Below are 20,637 nucleotides of genomic sequence, written 5' to 3'. Positions count from 1 at the left end.
CTGCCAAATTGACTTTGTGATGAAATTTATACAATCTGTTGTGTATGGTCTCCTCAGAGAGTTTGTCTAGATTCACCCTGAAGCTTTTGGCCTTGTTAAATATTTTCTCCTGCAAGAAAGCAGGATATGTACAAATCAGTGAGTATCCTGCAGTAATTTAAATAATAAAAAACAGTAATCAAACAAACATACAAAAAAAACAAGCCCTATGCCTAAAGCCATGGATGTAATAATCCATGATTTAAGACATCTAGAAAAATAGGGGTAGCAGATTGCTTCATGCTGCAGCTTTAATTGTTTGTCTCTGGAAATACCCATAGGCTCAGGCATTTGTTAGGAAATGGCAGTAGCAGGCTCTGGGATGAATGTTTCTGTCTCAAAATTCAATGTTTGTGTTTTCCTGGACATCAAGCAAGGGTGTCTTTGCCTTCATCTCAGTAAGGGCTGCAATTGTTATTTGGCAGGTGGGAGTGGACTTCACTGGCTCCAATGGTGATCCAAGGTCTCCCGACTCCCTTCATTACATCAGCCCCAATGGTGTTAATGAGTATTTGACTGCAATCTGGTCTGTGGGACTGGTCATTCAAGATTATGATGCGTGAGTATGACTCCAACACATAACTCCCCAGAAAGGGCAGTTTCTGTATCGTCTGGTGGTTCTCTGATGTAGTTGATGGGATAAGGGTGCTGGGGAGGAATAGCTTTCTCCCTAAAATTTCTCTTGTCTTATCTTTTCTATTTTTCCCTTTGTGACAGTCTTAGTTAGTGTTTACCTTTGACCTCTAATCTCTGGCTGTGATTAGTTATAATGTATTATATATAGCTTGCTTCTTTAACAGCTGACTGAAGCTGGCAAGGCTTTTGTTTCTTTGATCTGGTTTCCTTGGGGTTTACTCATTTGGGATAAGTTATCTGTGTAATTGAAGTCCGGAAGACACATTTTGTAAACACTCATAGATGCTATTTCTTAACATGTCTATTTCCTTGGCAGTCATTGTCAAATTATTTTCTTAATGGTGATTTTCAACAAGTGTTGAAGGATAACTTGACATAATTGCTATAAAATATTTTGAATAGATTCTCAATGGATAGATTTTGACTAGATTTAAATAGGTCCTCTTGAAGGTTTAGTAAACAACAGGAAAAAAATCCACATTATTAATTTTTTGTTCTCAATCTGTTAGGGCACAGTAAAAATTTTCACTTGTTTTTGCCTATTATTTTATGATAAAAGCCCTTACATATTTGATGGAGCTTTTCATTAATTTGTTATCACATTTAAAGAGATGAAATTTTCAGGCAAATGCAAACAAGTCTAAAGCAGGGGTAGCAGTTTCAGTATCAGCCTAATAGAATTTAAGACAAAATTCATTAAATATAATTTAAAAATTACTTTATAGGCTACTTTGTTATATAATCCAAAATGAAAATTTAACGGTGGACATGTTTAGTAACAGACTGTCAAAATATTTCAATTGAAAATAGCTAGAAATATAATAAAAATTTCAAAGTAACACAGTTGTAATGGGACTTAGATAAAAAGTAGAAAATTTACAGGGTTACTTTCTCAGACTGCTTCCTGGAAGGTAAAACAAAAGGTTAACTAAAAAAAGTTTACCACATGGAAATTAAAAAAACTCTTAAGTAGTTCTTAGATCAAAGAGGAAATCAAAGTGTAATAACAGACTCTCTAGAAATAAAGGGTAATGAGGCGACTGTACATGGTCCTGTCTTTATAGAGGAAAATTTCTGGCTTTATGTGTTTTATTTTTAAACAAGAATTGAATATAAAATGAACTAGCTTTTCAACAAAATAAAATTAAAGAATAGGAAGAAAAATATAGATATAGCAATAGTAGGAGATTCCATATACATGTTAGCTATTATGTGTCAGAGAAAATTTTAAATCCTTTCTATATGATATTCATCAAATCCTCATACTTAGTTGTGAGATAAGTACAGTTATCATCTTCATTTTACAGGTTAGAAAACTGAGGCATAGGTGATAAAGTAACTTGTCCAGGGTCACTCAGCTGGTAACTGGCAGAGACAGGACTGAACCTGGGCTGTCTGGCTCCAGAGACAGGCCCTCACAACTCTGCTGTGCTGTGCTTCCTCCAAACACACAAAGTAATGCCTTGGAAAGTCACCAAATTAATAAATTAAATGAAGAGATGATTCTTTGCAAGTTCAGCAAAGCTTAGGCAAACCTTTGGCAACACTGCCCCCCCCAAGAAAAAGAGAAAACATGTAGAATATTAGTTATGAGACAGAGATTATAAGCATAAATTCAGAAAAAAATTAAAAATGATGTTAATGTTCTGTAAAAGCTTATGCTATTTCATTGAAAAATCTAGGTTAAAGGATGATTTTTTTTAGAAAGCTGTAAATTACCAAATTTGACTCAAAGAAGCAGAGAACCTGTATAGACCAGGAACCGTGGAAGGAATGGAGTGGCTGGTCAAAGAGCCTCTCCTCACGAAGGCACCGGCCAAGACAACCTTCATACATAAATTCTACCAAACCTATGAGGAATGAATTCAAACCTGAGAGAATCAAGTGAAAAATATTAGAAAGTGTGAAAGTTTAAAAGGTGGTCAGATACAACATAAAATAAAAAATCAACAATTTTTCACTAACCAGCAAAAACCAAATGAAGAAATTATAGTGGATAAAAGATCACAATTCATAATGCAATAAAAAATGAGAATGAATTTAGTAAAAGGTCTAGGATATTTAGTGAGGAAGAACTACAGAATTGTACTGAGGGACAAAGAAGGAAACTTGTTTAAATGGAAAGATATACCACGATTCTAGATAGGCAGATGTCACAATGATGTAAAATATAACATTTCTCCCTATATTAGTCAGTTTTAATCAGAATTGCAGTGGAACCCTGACAAAATGATTCTTAAAATTTTCTAGAGGGTAAAATGAATGAGAATAGTCAAGAAGTTTTTCAGGGAAAAAGAATGAAGGGGAATTTGTTCTAGCAGGTACTAAAACTTATTTTAAAGCTATATATATATAATTTAATTTAATTTAATTTTTTAGTGGTTTATAACATTATATAAGTTTCATATATACAGTATCATATATTAATTGAGTATGGAACTAGTACATGACCAGTAAAAACAAGTAAGCAGTCTTGAAATAGACCCAAAAGTGTATGTGAATTTAGTGTATGATAGAGATGGCATTTTGGGGGAAAGGGGTTGTAACAGCTGTCAAACTGGACAGGAACTGGATTTGGATCCCTGACTCATGCCTGTGTATGTTAGGATACTATTCTGTATAGACTATAGACAAAATTGCTGAAATGGCTACCCCAGAACAAAGTGGTTTTGACAAAATAGAGGTTTATGTCTCTTTCATGTTGCATCTCTAGAGGTAAGTAGTTCAGGACTGAGAGGGCAGTTCTGCCGCTTATAGCTTCCACCCTGGGTCCGAGGCAGCTGCTGTGATTCTCATGCTCTCTAGCCAGTGGGAAGAGGACCAAGGAACTGAGAATGCATGTGCTTTCCCTTTTAGAGTGTGATTGAGAAGTGGCTGACAAATCCCTCTACTCACATCTCTGGCCACCTAACCACTGCCAGCCCAGAGAAGCTAGAGTACAGCTAGTGTGGTTGCCAGTAGCCCAGGGGATCCATAATTAAAAAGGAAGAGAATGAGTACTGGTGTAGAGTAGCAGTTTCTGCTTCATATCCTACTCCAGATGAATTTCAAGCTTAACATCAAAAACAAAGCTTGGAAGTTCTAGGATAAAATATATGTGAATTGTTTATAATCTTGCAGTGAGGACAGCCTTTAAGCAAGACAGAGAAGGCAAAAATCATGAAAGAATTTTTATGTGTTCACATTTATTAATATTAATAACTAAAAAAGGGAAGATATTTTAAACAAATTTAAAGACAGACTATTGACTGGGAAAAATATCGTGACATATAAGATATAGGTTCTATCCTCAATGCAAAAAGAACCATTAAGAATTAAGATAAAAAAGAATATCCCTAGTAGAAAAATTAGTGTAATCATTACAATGTTTTATAATGGCAAGACATAGGATGTCTATCAGTTGGGGGAGAATATCTATACAGTGGAATACTTAACAGCCATTCACATGATGTTATATATTCTGGTCCATAATTGTCTCTAAACGCTTGGGCCAAATATTCATACACTTTGCTGCAGAAATGTGAGAGTTTTACAATGTTTGGCATTTGTACCATGTTTCTGTGGCCAAATGTATGAATATTCATATTAAGCGACATAAATAAAGGCTATAAATAACTTCATGTCAGTTGAGGTCAGATTTTGCTGCCAAATGAGTGTTTTTGTAAACAAATGAAAAAACTTGTGCTTTTTAAAACTTTATGAATTTATTTATATATTTATTTAGTTAAATGATAAACAGTGTATAAAGAGTATGTTATAAAATATTAATATAAAGTCCATTTTAATAAGTATAGAGAGAGAGAAATTTTTCTCATTCAATGCACAGAAAAATATTTAGAATGAGAGTTGCCAAATATTAACATTGGTTCTAATCTTTGTTTTATTTTTATATTTTTCTAAGATTTCAAATTTTTAGAAAATAAGCTCATATTGGTTTTGTTATGAATAAAGATAAAAATGACCTTTTGCTTTTTTCAAATTTTCTTTTCAGTGATAAGATGTTTCCAGCTTTTGGTTTTGGAGCTCAGATCCCACCTCAGTGGCAGGTAAGAAGAACTCTCATTGCGAAGCTTTGCCTCCTAGCAAAGCAAAACAAGCCTCATCAGTCCTTCTTTCATCTTTTGACAGGTTTCTCATGAATTTCCAATAAACTTTAATCCATCCAATCCCAACTGTAATGGTAAGTTAAAAATAAACATGAATTTTTAAACTGAAAAAAGTTACTCAGATTTCCTCTCTGGGTTTCTTTTTGTGACATATTGAATTTTCTATCATGTAAAGTAGTAGAATTTTATACCAAGTTGGTGGTTAGTATGGTAATGATGATAATGCAAATCACTATGATGATGATGAAGATTGCAGGCTAAATTCTTCTACCTTAAGAGTTTTACTAGAACAAAAGATTCTCAATCTTGAGGGTAGATCCATAAGAATATGCATATTATTTTCACATATAAGTTGATTTTAAAATAAACCTTCAATGGAAACAGGTCATTCAGTATACAGATGCTTTTCTCAGATTAGCAGTTAACTCTCTTTAAAGAAAAAGTGTCTAGCATCAAATTACTTGTTACACAGGGTTCTGTAAGGAGATGGGGTGGGCTAAAGAAACACAGAACTAAGCTCCAAGAGTGGCTTTCCTTTGTGTGGAAAACAGGGACAGGCATTTCTTTCATTTCACTTTTCTGTTTATCCCTCAAATATTCCAGTGCCTCTTCCTTTTTGCCACATTGAGCAATCAACCTAAAATGCCAAATCTCCCACAAAATTATGTAAGACTGAACAGGTTGGAGGAGGAAAAGAGGTAGGGACATAAAATTGTAGACAATAAGCTAATTTTCTGCAAAGGGTCCTTTTAACAACTATAAAACAGGGGAGAGTGTTCTTTCCTTCCCTTCCTAAATAATATTCATAAAGTAGAAGAGCATGACCATTTTGTTGGGAGTAGTTTGCATTAGGATTTTCTCCTTTTTTCTGAAACTCTTTTCTTGTACTAATTCAGTGTTCTTTAATGCACTTTCAGTGGCTGGTTGTGACCTTTTGTATCCCTAAGCATATGAAACTGGGAATATTTTTCTTTTCAAGAAATGTGCTTCATGCTTATGATGAAATTGGAACAATTTTTGGAATTTGTTGTAATTAGATTTTATTTATTGCAAGAAAATATGGATAACATACCATGGGATAATTCATTTTAGAAGTTCATTTACTCTGTGAGTAACATGAGCCCATCTTTGGGCTGCCACCCAAAGCTGCCACAGCTTTTCTGCTTTTGGTTTAGTCTGGAAAAAATAATCAATTTGATGTTAGACAGAGGAAATACTACACAGAAAAAATACAGCCTTATTTTAAGACAAGGAAGTTTAATCCCCTTTTCCTAATTAATCATCGACCTTAGCTGCCCAGAAAGAACATGTCTAACTTGTTCCTTTGATGCAGTGGAAAGATTTTAGCATAATTTAGTTTTAGTTGAGGAATGGAAGGCAATTGATGTTTATGAAGAAATTTAATTAACAGTTTTGTATATCTTCAGATTGAAAAGCAAGCTAGATGATAGAAATGGAAGAAAATATTACTATTGCTGTGGTTATGAGTTCAATTTTTCTATAGCATATATCATTACAGTAAGATCCTGCTGCTGGCCTATGTTAATATTATTTTTGTAACTACTGGACCGACTAACCTCTAGTTCCAGCCTCACCTTATGCATGTAAAATCACCTCTACATATGAATTAGTTACAGTCTCAAAGGTTGTTCATAAGACCACTTATTCCTAAACTCAAAGTGCCTAAGAGGAGTTTATTGGCAAGTGGAGAGACTTGGTCTTGTGAAGCTTTTAAACCAAGTATATGCTTTTCCTCCTTATTGATCTATGTCCTGCTGGACATTTGGTAAGCAAGAGACCGGTTTTGGTTTACATTAAAAGTCTTTTAAGATTTTCTTGTTAATCTTAGCAAAGCACTGTTGGGAATTTCTAGGATTTCTAGTCTCTTACCTACATCCCAGACACTCTGTTGTGTATTAGGGGCAGATTCATCAGCAGTGCTTTAATCAGGAATGCCATTCAACTTTTGATAAGTTGTGCTATTGTAATCAACAGTCTCTAAATCTCAGTAACTTGTAATGACAATAATTTATTTCTTGCTCACTTTGCAAATCACTTGATGCTTGGCTAGACTGCTGCGCTGCTCTGTTTCTACTCATTCTGGGTCTCAGGCTGTCTGGGATATGCTGTTCCCATGGCAGAGGGAAAAAGCAAGAGAGCTGGCAAAAACAGGCCGTGATTTTTAAAACATCTGCTTAGACATGGATGTCATATCCATTCATATGCACTGGACAAAGCTAGTCAAATGGGCCTGCCCAGTCTTCCATTACATAATACCCGGCAGGCCTAAGGTGCACCCCATAAATAAATGCTTTAGTGTTTCTGCAGCAAAATGTGATAAATAACCTGGAAGTGAATATTTGCAATTAATATAGTCTACTATACCATGCTTAACCTTATATGATATTTTTGTAGAACCTCTGGTCATATATGCAAAAGTTTTTCCATTTTATCATTTACTTTTTCTTACCTTGTCATCAGTTGTATGCTGCAGCATCTTTTGTATGGTTCTTTTTCCATCAGAGTCTTATACCCAAAACATATCAAAATTAAGCAATATAACAACCCTACTTTAGACTAATGAATAATTTGGCTGAGGTGAAAACAAATGCCTTCTACTGGGGGAGAGTAAAGTTTATAGGGTTTTTTTGTGATAGAGCATAGCTATGGAGTTTTGTAATACTATATACCTTAGAGAACTCCTGAATATAGAACTTTTGACTGTTTAAAGCACTGTATGTTGGTATATAAATTAGCCAGTATGGTGAATAGTAAACAATTAAATTGTGCTTGAGAATTTTTAATCCTGCTTTTTTTGTCTAGGAATTCAAGGCATTATAGAGGCATATCGGACCTGCCTTCCTCAGATAAAACTCTATGGACCAACTAATTTTTCTCCAATCATAAATCATGTGGCCAGGTTTGCTGCTGCAGCGACACAACAACAGACCGCTTCTGTAAGTGCCCTGTCGCCAGGGGGCAGGGAGAATGTGGATTGGTTGTTGTTCCCAGAGCCATTTTTCTGTTTATTTGGTCTGCTGAGATACAAAGACAGGGCATGAAGCAATGATATGTCATCCTTGGTTTGGGAGCAACATCTGTTATTAAATTAGTGATCATTAAGAACAAGATAACAGCAAAACAACCTGTATACTTATAAGTTTTTTCTCTGTCTTTTGAAATAATTTTCTCAGGTAGGTTCTCAAAAAAATTTTTTTTGAAGTAGCCTTAGCAAGTTTAGGCTTCAGGAGACCTACCACTTCAGTAGCTGTTGCAAAATTACTTACCATACTAAAGAAGTTTGAATTAGAGAGTCATTACCTGTTGGACCTTGGATACCAAACCCCACTCAGCTTCAGTATCCTCAGAAATAAGGGATAAGTACCTCAGGCAGTTGTTGAAAGAGTGAGAGAAGATAATTCATATAAAGTGCACAGTGCCTGAGTCAGAGCAAACACTCAGCACATGATAGCTACTATTATAAACCTTATTTCCATTTTAGACTTAAATGGCCCAGATGATGGAGTACAACTTTATGTAACATTTTACCACTCTCTAAAATGATTTATCAGAGATGATGGGATTGAGAGAAAGATTTCCCCACCTTGAACCATATCCATTTTTAAAAAAGTATGTTTTAGTTTGATGAACGATTCTACTTCCTCCGTATTTGATCTTTTAAGAACGGAGTTGCCACTTGCTCCCTTGATAGGTACTTTGACATATTCAGTACTTGAGTTAAATCAAAATGTTTCAGTGCTAACTGAAAGTTTAATCTCTGACATGTAGGTGTCTTGCTTCTGTGTATTTATGCCAGCCCTCTTTTGTGGTCTGTTGCACTTTTAATGAAACTACAGTTTTTGTATCAGTTAATTTCCTTGTCATCAGAGAATCTTAGAATATTTCATATAGATGGTATCCTGGGTAGAGACTGACAAGGAAAATGAGCAAGAAAGAGACTAAATGACTCATCAGGCTGGAGATGTCATTAACCATTGCTTTTTTTTTTTTAACATCTTTATTGGAGTATAATTGCTTTACAGTGTTGTGTTAGTTTCTGCTGTATAACAAAATGAATCAGCTATATGCATACGTATATCCTCATATCCCCTCCCTCTTGCACCTCCCTCCCACCCTCCTTATCCCACCCCTCTAGGTGGTGACAAAGCACTGAGCTGATCTCCCTGTGCCATGCAGCTGCTTCCCACTAGCTATCTATTTTACATTTGGTAGTGTATATATGTCAGTGCTATTCTCTCACTTCGTCCCAGCTTACCCTTTCCCCTCCCTGTGTCCTCAAGTCCATTCTCTACATGTGTCTTTATTCCTGTCTTTCCCCTAGGTTCATCAGAACCATTTTTTTTTTTTTTTTTTAGTTTCCATATGTATGTGTTAGCACATGGTATTTGTTAGAGTCTAACCATTGCCTTTATTGTTGGGGAGCTCGGCTGGCTCAGCGGACATAATTGTCTTTCTTGGCAGCAATATTTTGTGCTCTTAATCATTACTGATGGCGTGATCACAGACCTTGATGAGACCAGACAAGCTATCGTTAACGCTGCCAAGCTGCCTATGTCCATCATCATTGTCGGAGTTGGAGGTGCTGACTTTGGTGCCATGGAGTTTCTGGATGGCGATGGCGGAAGTCTCCGCTCCCCGTCGGGCGAGGTAGCCATCAGGGATATTGTCCAGTTTGTGCCTTTCAGACAGTTCCAGAACGTGAGTACCACTCCTCCCTACTCTTCATGCACTCTAAGGTGTTTGAACACAGACCTTTGCCGGTCCATAACCAGACAGTTGAGTAGGTGTCTGGGGTTAGAGTGTGTGAATTTTCCATTTTAAGAGCCTTGATTAAATTTGGCAGGTTTTTTTCAGGTTGTATACTTTTGTGCCTCTTGCAGTCCATGTGATAAATTGTTTAAAAAGATGTTGTTGTGAATGTTTTAGGATATATTTTATCTTTACCTGTGTAATAACAGAAAAACTCTATGCAAGTATATGATGAATTTACCAAACTAGAAGTTGATTTGATGAAAATTGTAAGCAGTAAACTGTTTTACCCAGTTTAATGGTAACATCTTGTAGAACTATAGGTCCAGAATCCTAACCAGGATACTGACTTTGATACAGTCAAGGTCCATTATAGCAGGCTCCCTCATGTAGCCCCTTTATAACCACACCCACTTCCTTCCCACCTTCATTCCCTCCTTAACCCCTGGCAACCACTAATCTTTTCTCCATTTCTATATGTTTGTCATTTCAACAATGTTATATAAATGGAATCATACAGTATATAACCTTGACACTGGCTTTTTTTCACTCAGCTTTATTCTCTGAGAGTCTTCCCAGTTGTTAAATGTATTCCTTTTTGTTGCTAAGTAGTATTCCATGGTGGGGGTGTACCAGTTTGTTTAACCATTCACCCAATGAAGGACATCTTCAATTGTTTCCAGTTCTCATCTATCACATACAAAGGCTGCTGTAAACATTCGTGTACAGGTTGTTGTGTGAACATAAGTTTTTATTTCTCTGGGATAAATACCCTGAAGTGCAGTTGCTGGGTTGTATAGTTGTTGCATTTTAGTTGTTAAAGAAACTGCTGAACTTTTCTGGCACAGTTATGTCATTTTACATTCCCACCAACCAATGTATGAGTGGGGGTGGGTGTGGGGAATGAGGTGGGTGTGTATTAAAAAGGTGGTAATGTTAGGGATCTTTGTGATGATGAAACAGTTCTGTATCTTGATTGTGATGGTAGTTACACAGATCTACCCAGATGATAAAATTACATGGAACTACACATGTGCGCACATACACACACACACACACAAATGAGTGCTTGTAAAACTGGTGAAATCTGAATAAGTTCTGTGAACTATACCAATGTTGGTTTCCTGGTTTTGATATTGTACTAAAGTTATATAAGATGTTATCTTTGGAGGAAATTGGGTGATGGGTACGTGGGACCTTTCTGTACTATTTTTGCAACTTCCTATGAATCTGTAATTATTTCAAAATAAAAAGTTAAAAAAATTAATACCAAGTGAATGAAAGGCCCACATTTAAAAGTTAAAGAGCAAAAAAATTATCATTAAATGCCAAAATGCAGGCACCAAAAAAGTACTTGATAAATGTTCGTGAGCATACTCAAGCTTTCTTAAGTAACATTGGTTTATTCCATGTTTCATGGACAGTACCTGAGACAAGATACAAGCTGGGAATTGGAAACTAACTGCTTTTTCCTAGTCTTTTATCAAAATGCCAGTAAAAATTTGGTCGCTAATAAAATTGCTTTGATTTTATTTTTTCACAAGGCTCCAAAAGAAGCGCTTGCTCAATGTGTCTTGGCGGAGATCCCCCAGCAGGTGGTAGGCTACTTCAACACATACAAACTCCTTCCTCCCAAGAACCCAGCTACGAAATGAAAGGAGCTCTGGTCGCCTGAGCAGAAAGAAGTCTTTTGTGATGTGTGGAGCAATGGATTTCTCTCTGACCCCAAATCATGAATCTGTCATTTTACATGCTTCTCACGAACCCCAGCATTTATGATGCAAACCTAGTTCTCTATGGATTATGTCTATTTAAAGCATTCTTTTTTACTTTTTTTGGAGGAAAGTGCTAACTTAATCTTTGCCCAGTCAATTCAGTGATTGCTAGTGATTTACAGTAATTGCAGTGAGGCTATTTGGATTAGAAACTGGTGTGAGAAAAGCGGATTTTGTTCTTGTGGTTGTTTACTTTCATATGATGAAAATGCTGTTTTTGAATGTTTGTAAATAAGAAAGAGCGGAAAATTGTTGGAATGATGCGATTTACAGGTTGCTGTGCTTTGCTCTAGGCAATATATGTTTTATAAGCCAATGTCCATGCCTGACGACAAGAGCTTCTTAAATTAGATGACATTGAATTTGTTTCTAGAACTATACTTAGTGCTATTCCATGGGATAAAACTACCTTTACTTGTGCCTGAATTTTGCTGCAATTTAGACATGCACAGTTCAAAACAGCACGCATCCTCATAGGACTTCATGAAAAGTACCGAATGAGAAGGGAAGGCACATATTCAGTTCTTAAAATTGTACAATCAACAAGTAAAAGGAACCTCATGTAAGTAAGCCATTTTTATTTGCCTTCCTAGATCTTTCGTTTTCATTATTGAATACCATAAACATGGTCAGATTTGACCTTTTCATTAATTGTATGTAACACTCAGGATTCTATATCTGCATTGATGATAGGTAGCCCTAGATTCAACATTATTAGATTATTTTAATTGGAGTTTGTTAAAATGGTTAGGACTGGTTTATCCAGGAAAATTATAAGGACGAAATATATAAGGGGAAATTCAGAATTCTACTTCCTTTTAATCAATGAAAGACTTTACTTATTAAAAACGACAATGTTTATACTTTCCTTGTTAAGGTCCCATATATTGATTTGTACATTTGTGTAGATTCATTTAGGTATTCTCTCTTTTTTTTTTAAGCAACATTATTTTTAGTCTGATTTTTTTAAACTCATGATAGTGGTTATTAATCAAAATCATATTTTACATTTTAATAATGTGCTATTTCATAAATCCAGAATGTATTGTATTAAGCCTAAAACCTGTTATAACTTTAAAAAAGATCCAACTGCTGCATAGGATAGAGTGGACTTTATATGCTTTTTTTTTTAGTAGAATTTTTTTCCTGATTTTTACCCTTTAGAAAATAATACTTCGCAAACATTACCTTTTCAGAATAGATTCAGTAACGTTTTATTGAGGAGCTGTGTGCCAAGTACTATGCATATCTGTGTATTGGCCAGTCATCTTGAACAATTTAACATTGAGAATTACGTGTTTATTACGGATCTGTAAATGGATGCACCCTAAGCCTATCAGTCTTACTGAAAACTTGCACCACAGCTCAGGTCTCTTGCTCCCTGAAATGTCTGAAGCAAGTGAGCTCTCAGCCACGAACAGCTTTTGGCTTCTCAGAAACTGCTCATTGCCAAGGTCAGGCTGAGAGGGGATCTGCTCGCCACAGTGGTTGCTTAGCCCAGGTGAGCAGTTAACAATTTCCCACTTAGCTAGCTCTCCTCTGGATATATGTTGTTAACCTGAAGGTACCTAACTAGTAGTCTGTTGCTCTATAGTATGTCTCATTAGTTGACAAGTCATCTTGACATCAGTTAGGGGAGAAAAAAAACTGATGATTCTTCCAATAGTTCGGAGCCTTTGTTGTCTAAGATGTCCTAATTTCATTTCTCTTTGTGTGCTTGGAAACAGCATATGTATGTTACAGTGGTTTTCAGAATTTTTTTTTTTAAACACATGAAGCCTTTAAAAGAAACGATTTACATATGTTCTCAATGTATGGTAAAACAGAAGTAGAGGTTTTCTGTTTGAAGCTGGGGCAGGGTCCACAGCCCCACTCACTGGACCTTCTCCTCACTCTCCTTAACCAGATCCTGGCAGCACCTGAGTCACCTGCACAGGACACCTGGAACCACTGGTCATGAGCATTCATTGTTTTTATTGGCCAAATAACAGTACTTCTGTCACCACTGTCAAATTGATTTGGTCTTCATAATTTTATATTGATTTTAACCAGAATTGTTCCCATTTGAAAATTAATTTTGTATTATGCATTCTTGATTTGGTTCATCAGTAGATGCTATTATTCATAAGACCTGTGATTCCAGCAAATTAGAGTAATTGATACCTTTTTCAGTTTCGAATAAAAGCATTTATAATTTCTAAATTATCATTTTATAAAATTCTTATAGTTTCAACATTTTACCTCATCACATGCTGATATAGTATTGTTTTATATTAAAATAGTCCTTTTCCCTATTGTGCCACCATTCATGCAAGTGCCATTAGTTCTTAAAATGCATTTAAAGAAAAAATAACCAAGTTTACTTTCACACTTCGAATAAACAGATATATTACAAACATATATTAGGGTGACAGTGCCATGGATAGATGTAATATTTCTGACATCTGCCTGTACTGAGAAAATAGCAATTAGCATGGTCATGTCACCTTGTGCTTAGTTAGAATTGAAAATTTTAAGATCATAAAAATTTAAAGTCAGATCAGGGATTTACAACTATCCGTTTTGGTAGTGCCTTAGGCAACCTTTCCAGAGTAAATTCAGGGCCGTGTTGCTGCCTCTGCCTTATTTGACATACTTTGCCTTTTTCATTTTGTAAATTTTCTGGAAAGTCATCTTCAGTAAATTTCTCCTAGTTTCTTTATGTGTGTGATTGATAGTCGTGGAAGTGACACATAAGGTAAGCTAGAAGCTTGGTTGAGATCTCAAGAGACTATTTTGTGCTTTTATGGATCTCATACTTGATAATAAATGTATAAGTTACTAATATATGAATTGATGTTAAATGTATCTTGCATCTGAATTTCCTTTGGATATAATTATTTCGTGGTGTGAGACAATAGTGTCTTGTTTTCATTTTTATTCTTTCTCTAAATGTTATTCATTGAAAAGTTAGAAATAAAGTTAGTATTTTAATCAGCCTGTGTTCCGTATTTTACTGAATTAAACAGTTTGGGGGGATGTTATTATTTTATGGGATGTATTCACTTAAAAGATATTGAATGCATTCAAGATACTTTTCAGGGTGCAGAGGAACCAAGGGAAAGGTTCTCAGCTTAACTAGAGTGGCCGGAGAATTATGGTGCTCACATTTTATCAGTTGTGTTAAGCAGGACAGTATATTCACCTAACTTTTTAAAAAGTTGCTACTATTATGTTGCAGTCATTGGGCAAGGTCTTGGGGTTACAGTGGTGACCTAGGCAGCCAAAATTGCCACCTTCATAGAAATAAAGGATTGGAGGAGAGAGAAAACATTAAATGAGTAATTGAGAGACATGAGATTAGTGTGTGATATAACATATTGTAGGGGGGGTGACCTGAACCATCTAGCTGTCAAGGAGCTAGAGGATGTGCTGAAAGATAAGACCTTTCTTGAAGATGTGCTGCAAGATAAGACCTGAAAGTTCACTGGATAAAGAAAGTTTAAAGCATTTATGAACTATGGCATTGAATGTTTCAGGAATGGAAAGAATTTAAGTTTGCTGGAATACAAAGTACTAGAGGGAAAGTGGTGAGAGAAGAGTGGAGAGATGAGGTGGAGTGATGGGTGGATTTTACATCCTGTGAGGGCCTCTGGGGCATACAGGGAGTTCATACTTAGGCTAAAAGTAATGGAATGCCACTGAATGGACTTGGCAAAGGACTGATGTGATCAGAGTTGTGTTTCTGAAAAACTGGAGGGCCTTACATTTTAGGGCAGATAGGAGGGACCCTGTTGCCAAAGTTGCGTGGCCAAAATGGCTTTGTCTTGGTGAAACCCTGATGAGGGATTTGGTGGTGGTCACCTTATGGCAGAGACTCAGCTGTTTGGTTACACACTTGCTAAGTTCTGGTTCTAGGTCGGTTTCTGAATGCTGGGCTTTTCCTGCCACAACCCTGCCTCCACATCAAATCACCTGTTAGCCCCATATCATCAATTCCTTAATGGTTCCAAGGCTGGCTCACACCTAATGATGACACAGATCTGCAGGATTGCCAAACCCTTGCTTGTAGCAAGACCATCACCCTTGTCATTTGTCACTAAGCATGGCTGTGTTCGGCCAACTTCTCCAGACTACTCACAGCAGATTGTATTGTCCTTGGAGAATTATACTCTGTCTTGGCTATTGATTCTCTTCTTTCTAAAAGGAAATGATCAGTGAGGCAAATATTACAAGCAGAATTGTGACTTCTTACAATAGGGAAAGGAGACCCCTAATATCTTTGGTTTTTTCATAAACTCACAATGTGCCAGGTTTTAATAACAGCACTTGGTCTTCTAGGACTGGACTCAAGAATGTCAGGGGTTGGGGAGCTCTAGAGAGTTCTCAGAGAGAAGACTAAATATGAAATAATCTTTTCAGCCATGCCTTCCATCCAGTAAAAAGTATTTACTTGTTTTTGAACAAATATTTATTGAATAGCTTAGTACTGGTAATCAACAGGTGAAGCCAAAGTGAGTAAAATTTCTTACTAACCTTAAAGAGCTTATGATCTAATATGAAAAAGGAGGCAGTATGTGATGCTAAAACAAAGAAGGAATGAGCAAGCTGAGGCAGCCTTTTGTGCTTAGAGTGAGACTATACCTTATGCCTTCAGTCATCTATGGTCGAGAGTACAGAAGGGACCCTGAACACTGCTTCTGGCAAGATGCTCCTCCCTCCCTGCCCTCCAGCATTCGTTGCTCCCCCACCACAGTCCTAGGACCACCAGGATGGAGCCTGCCTGTCCTCACAAGAAGCTCGGTCATGATCTCCCTCACTCTAATCTCCATATGGCTCCTCTGTGCAACCCATATTCTGACCACACCCTACTTCTCTCCAACTCCCCAAACACTTTCACTCTGCCCTTGGGAACTGAGTCATTCATTAGCAAAATCTTTATATCAGTGCATTTTCTGAACAATCCCTTCATGTTTCTATTCTAATTAAAACCTGACTCTCTTGAAGAACCTTACTTCCTCTGCAGCCTTCTCAAAGTGGTTATTTTCTCTTCCTGATCCACCACTGGGCTTGGAAGCAGGTTAAGTGTCCCCCTATGTCCTCCTTTCTGCTTTCAGATAAGCTTTCCCTACTCTTTAAAACAACCGGCTCTGAATATCATATCCTTAGACTAGACCATGCTCTATCCCTCATCCTAATAATTTTATTCTCCCCCTTACCTCAGCCTTCACTCCTAAGGACATATACTAGACCTTATCATTATTGATTGCAAATCCCTCCCTAATCTCAATTTCAAGTATTCCATTTTCCAGTAACAATCCACTTTTCCAGTTTACTCCCTCTAGTACTAAAACTCCAACAGATCATTCTCCATCAGTACCTTCAATCCACTAACCTAAGTGTTCAATGGCCTTCATGGTGTGACCTCCCCCCCACCCCACTTCTTTTCTAGACTTCTTACTAGTCTTTGCCTTGGCCATTCTGCTGCAACCACCTGGGCTTTCTTGCTCTTATTTGAGTATGCCTGGCATCCTCCTAGCTCAGGGCTTTTGCACTTGCTTGCTGTTCCCCTTCCTGAGGAACACTTCCTGGTCACTTGTGAGCCTTGCTCCCTCACCTCTTATAAGTCTTCATTCCAGTATCAGCCAGTGAGTCCTTTGCTGATCACCCTATTTAAAATTGTACCTCTTTCCTCAGGACATTCTTTCCCTCTTCCCTGTTTAGGTTTTTTTTTTAATTTTATTTTTACTTTATATTGGAGTAGAGTTGATTTACAATATTGTGTTAGTTTCAGGTGTACAGAAAAGTGATTCACTTATACATATACATACATCCATTCTTTTACAGGTTCTTTTCCCATCTAGGTTATTATAGAATATTGAGTAGAGTTCCCTGTGCTATACAGTAGGTCCTTGTTGATTATCTATTTTATATATAGTAGTTTTAATATGTTAATCCCAAACTCCTAATTTATCCCTTCCCCACACCTTTCCCCTTTGGTAACCATAAATTTGTTTTCAAAGTCTGTGAGTCTGTTTCTGTTTTGTAAATAAGCTCATTTGTATCATTTTTTAAGATTTCACATGTAAGTGATATATGTCTTTCTCTCTCTGACTTCACTTCATATCATAATCTCTAGTTGAAACCATGTTGCTGCAAATGGCATTATTTCATTCTTTTTTATGGCTGAGTAATATTCCATTGTATATATGTACCATACTTTCTTTATGCATTCCTCTGTCAATGGACATTTAGGTTGCTTCCACGTCCTGGCTATTGTAAACAGTGCTGCAATGAATATTGGGGTGCATGTATCTTTTCAAATTGTGGTTTTCTCTGGATATATACCCAGGAGTGGGATTGCTGGATCATATGGTAGCTCTATTTTGAGTTTCTTAAGGAACCTCCATACTGTTCTCCACAGTTGCTGTACCAATTTACATTCCCACCAACAGTGTAGGAGGGTTCCCTTTTCTCCACACCCTCTCCAGCATTTATTGTTTGTAGGCTTTTTGATGATGGCCATTCTGACTGGTGTGAGGTGGTACCTCTTTGTAGTTTTGATTTGCATTTCTCTAATAATTTGTGATGTTGAGCATCTTTTCATATGCCTCTTGGCCCTCTGTATGTCTTCTTTGTAGAAATGTCTATTTAGGTCTTCCACCCATTTTTTGATTGGGTTGTTTGTTTTTTTGATATTGAGCTGCATGGGCTGTTTGTATATTTTGGAGATTAATCCTTTGTCCATCAATTCATTTGCAAATATTTTCTCCCATTCTGAGGGTTGTCTTTTTGTCTTGCTTATGGTTTCCTTTCCTGTGCAAAACTTTTAAGTTTAATTAGGTCCCATTTGTTTACTTTCGTTTTAATTTTCATTACTCTAGGAGGTGGATCCAAAAAGATCTTGCTGTGACTTATGTCAAACAGTGTTCTGCCTATGTCTTCCTCTAAGAGTTTTACAGTATCCAGTCTTACATTTAGGTCTTTAATCCATTTTGAGTTTATTTCTGTGTATGGTGTTAGGGTGTGTTCTAATTTCATTCTTTTACATGTAGCTGTCCATTTTTTCCAGCACCACTTATTGAAGAGACTGTCTTTTTTCCATTGTATATTCTTGCCTCTTTTGTTGTAGATTAATTGACCATAGGTGCATGGGTTTACCTCTGGGCTTTCTATCTTGTTCTATTGATCTGTATTTCTGTTTTTGTGCCAGTACCATACTGTTTTGATTGCTGTAGCTTTGTAGTATAGTGTGAAGTCAGGGAGCCTGATTCCTCCAACTCTGTTTTCTTTCTCAGGATTGCTTTGGCTATTTGTGTTTCCATACAAATTGTAAAATTTTTTGTTCTAGTTCTGTGAAAAATGCCATTGGTAATTTGATAGGGATTGCATTGAACCTGTAGATTGCCTTGGGTAGTATAGTCATTTTGACATTTTGACAATATTGATTCTTCCAATCCAAAAACATCTATTTATGTCATCTTCAATTTCTTTCATCAGCATCTTATAATTTTCAGATTACATGTCTTTTGATTCCTTAGGAAGGTTTATTCCTAGGTTTTATTTCCTTGTTTGGATTTTATTTATTTTGTTGTCCTTTTTATCCACTGGCATGTCAGTTTCAAGAAATCATGGATTTTTGTTTATTTTGTTCCCTGTCTGGAAGAGAACTTGGCATTACGTAGGAACTCCCTAATAGACACCAAAAGAATGAATGAATTAGGTATGTATAAAAGCACATGTAGGGATAGAAATTAATTTATATGAGAAAATATTGAAGCTTAGAGTGGAGAGATTTTCTTCTAAATGTGGGGAGCAATTAGAACAATGGAGAGAGCTGGGAGAGCTTCATGGGTGGTTTGGCACTTTCATCTGGGATTTGATGGTTACATAGGGTTTTATATTGTAAAGAAGAGGCTCCAGGCAAAGAAATAGACATTGTCCATGGCTTGAAGTCAGAAAGTAGGGTGAGCTGGGAACATTATTGGTACAGGGAAATGAATATGTACTTGTAATAATCCTTTTATTTCATAACTGAATCTCTTTACTCACTTTTACAAATGGCATATCAAAATTACAACTGTATTAATCTTTCACATCCCTATTTTAGTGAAATTTGTGGTTAGTCCATTTCTGAAGGACAAACTAAATCTGAATGTTTCCTGTCAAATTTGGAATATAAATATGGTCCTAACATGGCAGACTTGACCATCATTTTGCTACATGAAATCTCAGGAAATGTACTTGTTTATTGGAAAAAGTCCTTCTTCAGGTGGATGCTACTTTCATCGAGCTTGTCCATCATCTTCATGTTTGAAAAACAGTGTGGTATCTTTGCTCTTGGGCTCTGCCATCACACACACACATCTGCTGAGGTGATCCTGGACACAGTATTTTGTTTTGTGTTTTGTATAATGGCAGCATGGAGTAGGAATCTCTAAATTTCTCTTCAAGTCTGAGGTTTTTGGAATAAACAACAGAGCCTGATTTATTTAGAGCTAGGTGCAAGAAACTACATCACGAGCTTGTTTAACAACCATTAGCACACACTGTGTGCTGAATTCTGTATTTCATAGGAGTCCCAGCACAGAAAGTCCTTGTAAATTTGTAGCACAATCATTGCATGTAGTGGGCAGAGATGACCAGAGGAGCAAAGGGACAGTAAGAAGGGCTGTGACCTTTCAGGTATGCTTCTCTTTCCTCATCTGAGGGAGTTATTGTCTAGAAATGTCAGGTTGTATTGCTTAATGATGCACATTTATTTGACCTTTGCACTGTCACTTCTAGTTACAAAAGTTATAGTGGGAGAAAATCAGCCAGTCGTAAAAACTCATAGAGGAAAGCATCAAATTTTACTACAGTGTATGGGTAAGGTGCTTAAATATGACTTTCAGATATCTTTGGTATGATTAGATATAATAAATTCCAGGGTAGCATAATGATTAATATCTTCTGAAGATTTTTAAAAATTCCTCCTAGGTAGGTAAAAGAATTATTGTAAGTATAGAAGAGGTCCAAATTACAGAAAGTACAGACTCTTCTTTTGTTAGTGTTCAATGTGACATTTTTTCATCTAATGCTTAACTGAAATGAAACATAGTCTGTTATATTTTATTTTAGGGTTAGTTAATACCAGTTAAGCCAAGATGGTTCCTAGACTGTGGAGAGGGGCCAAGTTACTCCTTTCCTGTGGGTATACTTAGAGCTTTTGGCTCATTTTAACACAGCATTTGGTATAGTTGTACATTTAAAAAATAATTTCAAGTTCAAAGTTCTCTTTCTCTTTTAGATAAAGAAAGGTTTTATTTATTTTTGGCATGGTCTGTGTGTAG

At 36.4% G+C, this 20,637-nt stretch overlaps 1 protein-coding gene across 6 annotated transcripts in view; it reads left to right on the top strand.

Annotated features, from left to right (window-relative positions):
- Positions 1-14,302, top strand: part of CPNE3 (copine 3) — a 44,597-nt gene extending 30,295 nt beyond the window's left edge. For 5 of the 6 annotated variants that reach the window (XM_082363505.1, XM_082363503.1, XM_082363501.1 and 2 more), the window contains 6 exons: positions 465-598; positions 4,667-4,721; positions 4,804-4,855; positions 7,605-7,738; positions 9,264-9,500; positions 11,096-14,302. In XM_082363505.1, coding sequence (XP_082219631.1) covers positions 465-598; positions 4,667-4,721; positions 4,804-4,855; positions 7,605-7,738; positions 9,264-9,500; positions 11,096-11,206 — 723 coding nt within the window. In that variant the 3' untranslated portion in view covers positions 11,207-14,302. The remainder of the gene's footprint in view (positions 1-464; positions 599-4,666; positions 4,722-4,803; positions 4,856-7,604; positions 7,739-9,263; positions 9,501-11,095) is intronic. The other variant, XM_082363504.1, reaches the window with a different exon arrangement.
- Positions 14,303-20,637: the final 6,335 nt, after the last annotated feature.

This window comes from Balaenoptera borealis (assembly GCF_965194805.1).
Source record: "Balaenoptera borealis genome assembly, chromosome: 17".
In the NCBI taxonomy this organism is placed as follows: domain Eukaryota; kingdom Metazoa; phylum Chordata; class Mammalia; order Artiodactyla; family Balaenopteridae; genus Balaenoptera; species Balaenoptera borealis.
The sequence above is the reverse complement of the archived record's forward strand: the minus strand, read 5'-3'. Positions and strand labels throughout refer to the sequence as shown.